Here is a 4,216-nt window from a genome sequence, read left to right as displayed (position 1 = left end):
AGCTGCAGTGAGGTTGGTTTGGGTTTATTTTCCAAGCAGGATTCATACAGAATCAGTTCCAGGGTAAGGCAGGGGTGTCAGACTTGCTTTGTGCCTGGGCTGGATTTGGACCGCGGGGCCCCTTGCAGGTCAGATTTGGTGTGGGGCTGTGCAGCAGTAAGGGGGCAAGTGGCTCCAGACCAGGTAGCTACTTGCCATGGCAGGGGCTCTGCAAGTGTGGCAGGCCAGGTGGCTTCAGGGCAAGCAGGGGCTGTGTCACAAAGCTCTCACTTGCTCCCTGCTAGTCTTGCGCCCGGATTTCCTAGCCCATGGATTCAGTGGGTCTCCAGGCCTAAGTCTGACACCCCTGGGGTATGGGATTGCACACTCCTTTACATCAACACTAGCAAATGCCAGAAGGTGCAATCTTGTGAGGAAGCAGACTTTGTCAAGTCTTTCATCCAGTTTCATCTGATGCTACATTTTCCAGTGTTTGGGTGCTCTTATCTATCTGCTCCAGTATCAGTAGCTCCAGTGAGTAAAAGGGAAATGCAAAAAATGTCCACCTATCGCGAGCTTGCAGGAGAAAATCAGAATGACCTGGTCCAGTCACTAGCCGAATCAATCTAGAATTTCACCTTCTGCAGTTTACGTGATTTTGCATTTTCAGCCTTCTAACTTTCCTCTTATTGATGATTTTTAGAAGTTGCTTAAATTAATTATCACTCCTTGGGGGGCTCCATTAACTGCATCATGTGGCAATATATCATCTCACGTCCTCTGTGTTCACTGTAGCCTCAGTCCAAAAACTTGAGATCTGCGCGTTACTGAGTCCTGAATTACCCATATGAGGGCTGACTTAGAGGTCTTAAATCCATTTCAGTTTTGAAGGAAGTCTTCCTTCCTGGATGGTCAAACTGAATGTGATATGCAAATCCTTGGTCTCCCTTACTCTGTAAGAAGCAGGTTGTGTCCTCTGATAGATTCACTTTTCTTTGGAAGCTTTATGGAACGGAGGGGCCAGGTGAAAAAGGAACCATTAAAAGAAGAACAAGTTACATAGTTACATACTTAAGTAGATGTAGAAATCCCAAATTTTCATAGAATCAGGCAGCATGTCTCACGAGGTGTGGCCCATCTTGGCCAGCTTACCTGACCATTTCCTCATTAACCTTTGTTTCACCAGGTGGCAGCTGTGAGAAGGGAAACCACCTTTGCAAGAGGAACCTGCCTTTCAAGATTTGCCATTTAGCTACAGTACAGTTCAGTTCATGTAACTCCATGCACCCATTTACCATCTAATAGGAAAAACAAATGAATGTATTCTTGTGCACTCTGCATAGTGAATGAAAATGCCCCAAGTAAATGGATATATTATGCACAAATACAAAATGATTCTCTATGTATCTACAGTAACTAGAGGCATTAAATGATTCTCTATGTATCTACAGTAACTAGAGGCTGTACATACCAGATGTACAGCCCTTTTCCCCCAGTAATGTCATAAGCTGCCACTGGCTCAGAATTAGAGTGAAAGTCCCACATCTTGTGTGCAGAATCTTTTTGCTATAAAAATATGGTACTAAATTCATGCAATTGAGTGCTTGATCATATCAAGGAAGAACTGGGGAGTTCAAGTGTTACAACTTGCCTGCTGCATCTAGTCTAGCCTGTAAGAGTGAAGAATGCTGGTTGCATTTCAAATACAGAACTGGAAGCAGTAGTGTCATCGTTTGCCGTTGTAATCATTTACCATCATGTGAAAAAATGTCTTAGAAAATAGGTGTGAACAATGATAAAATGAAGGAAATGGTTATATGCCCTGCCTTATTATTTTAAAGCCTCACAGTATTTGGTTGTTAATTAAGATATCTACATTTCATGTTGGAGTATGACTTGGTCATGTCCATGGGTTTACAAAGTTACAATGTCAGGCTGCTGCTTTTAAATTATTCAAGCTAAATTGTTTCATAGTGAAAAGTTAATAATTGCAATAAGTAAACAAATGATAGCGCTCCCGGCTTGGGAAAGAATAGATTGGTTGGTTTCACTTTTGCTGATGATCTGTTTCATTCTTTTTTTTGATTCTCCTGGATTGATGTAATATTGCAATGTTTAGTATAAACACTGCAGGCAGATATGTCTTTGAAAGAAATCTATTTCCCCCAGAATTAAATCACACACAAAACTGCTTCATGTGCGTTTAGAAGGCCTTAAAATCCTCCTCTGAAAAAGGACTAAGAGCACTTGCACAGCTATTCCTAAATGGCTGCCTACGTTTAGAGCTGCCTGCTAGCTTTATTGAAAATGTTCAGTGCAGAGAGAGCTCAGCGAAGAGAGGGCAGTGTTCAAAACCAACCACGTTCTCACCGCACAACTGATTTGGGCCTCAGGATGTGAGTACACAGCGCACGTGCTGTGCCCGCATGTTGTATCTTTGCCTGCACTATCCCCACGAAGAAGCAGTTGGCCAACTGCACATAGCACAGTAGGCAGATGAATTGGCATCGACTCTGCCACTAATTAGTCCACCCACGGTGTCATGTGGACTTGACCCCACTGCTTCCAGTCCAGATGCAGAAACATGTGGAGCCCTGCAGTGTGTGGGAGGGAGCTGCTGCCAGGAACATGTCATTTGTGGTCTAGACATGGCTTCAGCCTCACTCGTACAGCCTCATCAGGGACGTATGGGGCTGAGCACAAATCACAGCTCATTGAGACTGAAAGTCTTTTCCTGGGGACAGCACACACATCCAAATGCAACTTGATTTGAAGTCCTAGGTTGAGGCGGCAGATGTATGCTGATGAAAAGCATGTGCTGCTGCTTTTTCGTCTCTTAGGCCCAGATCTTGTTTGTACACTCTTAGTTCTGAATACATTTGATAAGAAGTTGTTAATCCAGTAAATACATAACCTACAGTAACATTTGATTTAGTTTCTTTCAGTGTAGCAGCATGCAAAGTCTCTCAAATATTTAGATGTTGTTAAAATAATATTATTTCTGGGCTGGTATCACCCAAGCTTTCCTTCGGATATTCTGATTGTTGTCATGTCAGACGAACATTACAACTGGGGCTGCTTTAAGATAAACTTGTTTTCAGCTGCCTGGAAGGTAAAGGGCATTGATAATGTCAGTTAAGAACATGTCGACTTTGAGCAATTTCTTTCCTTTCCTAATTGTGGAAACTTGCTCACTTTACAGCCCACTGCATTAGGATTCTGATTTCTGTGTTGCCTCCATTTGTTAATTGGGACAATTACTGTTTCATAATGTGCTGTTCCCTGCTTGTAGGTTCACCGTCTGGTGGTAGTGAACGAAGCAGATAGCATTGTGGGCATCATCTCCCTCTCGGACATTCTTCAGGCTTTGGTGCTCACACCAGCAGGTATTCGTGCTGCCTTCTGACATGTTCTGTACCTGTTTATATCCAGTAGCCTATCGAACGCTGTTCCTAGGCTGTTGGATTCAGTGTAAATGCTGGTCTCCAGATACTGATTATAATGGTGGAACTGTCTTGATTTAAGTAAAATAACTGCTTGATCATATTTCCTAGCGTATTTTCATTTTTTCACTTACCTCTTAAATACTGTATCAGGCATTCACCATTAGAGTCAAGCTGTGCTTACCGGGTTGCAAGCCAAACTGGCTGTACAGGCTACTACTCTTAGATCTTCTTTCCAGAGCTTTTGACCAGAGACTCTTCTGGCCATGGCAGTGCCATAGGGTTTGCTCTAGCCTGGTGGTGATGGTATAAAGAGCAGCGTACGCTTCATGCGCTTTAGTTCCTCTCAGCCGCCCACCTGAGATGCAGTAGTTACTGGCCACTGCTTGCAGACAGCATTTGTTCTTCTCAGTGGTTGTACTGTTTTTTTCTTTTGACAACTTTCCTTTAGTTTCTGTTTCTTACCTTTTATGTGATTTTGTTTTTCTGCCCTCTCCTCTCCATGTTTGTTGAGTGAGGTACCGCCTCATAGACTTCAGGCTGGGGCAGTTTGGATCTACAGTGTCTGCCCTGCAGTTGTTGAGATTCAAGATGTGCCCCTTTGCAATGGAGCAGTGGTAGTCTCAGATGGATGTTTGCAATGCACAGAGTGAGGTGTGATCTTGATAGTTTCATAGTTTCTAGGGTTGGAAGGGACCTGAGCAGATCATCTACTCCGACCCCCTGCCATGGCAGGAAACAGTACTGGGGTCAAACGACCCCAGCAAGGTGTTCATCTAACCTCCTCTTAAAAA

General features: G+C 43.5%; 1 protein-coding gene across 2 annotated transcripts in view; it reads left to right on the top strand.

Annotated features, from left to right (window-relative positions):
- PRKAG2 (protein kinase AMP-activated non-catalytic subunit gamma 2) overlaps positions 1–4,216 on the top strand; it is a 375,527-nt gene that overhangs the window by 367,432 nt on the left and 3,879 nt on the right. For both annotated transcript variants that reach the window (XM_019508123.1, XM_019508124.1), the window contains one exon: positions 3,272–3,365. In XM_019508123.1, the coding sequence (XP_019363668.1) occupies positions 3,272–3,365 (94 nt within the window). The remainder of the gene's footprint in view (positions 1–3,271; positions 3,366–4,216) is intronic.

This window comes from Gavialis gangeticus, unplaced genomic scaffold (genome assembly GCF_001723915.1).
Source record: "Gavialis gangeticus isolate Ggan-Ray unplaced genomic scaffold, GavGan_comp1, whole genome shotgun sequence".
Classification (NCBI taxonomy): domain Eukaryota; kingdom Metazoa; phylum Chordata; order Crocodylia; family Gavialidae; genus Gavialis; species Gavialis gangeticus.
This window is presented reverse-complemented; position numbering and strand designations above follow the sequence as displayed.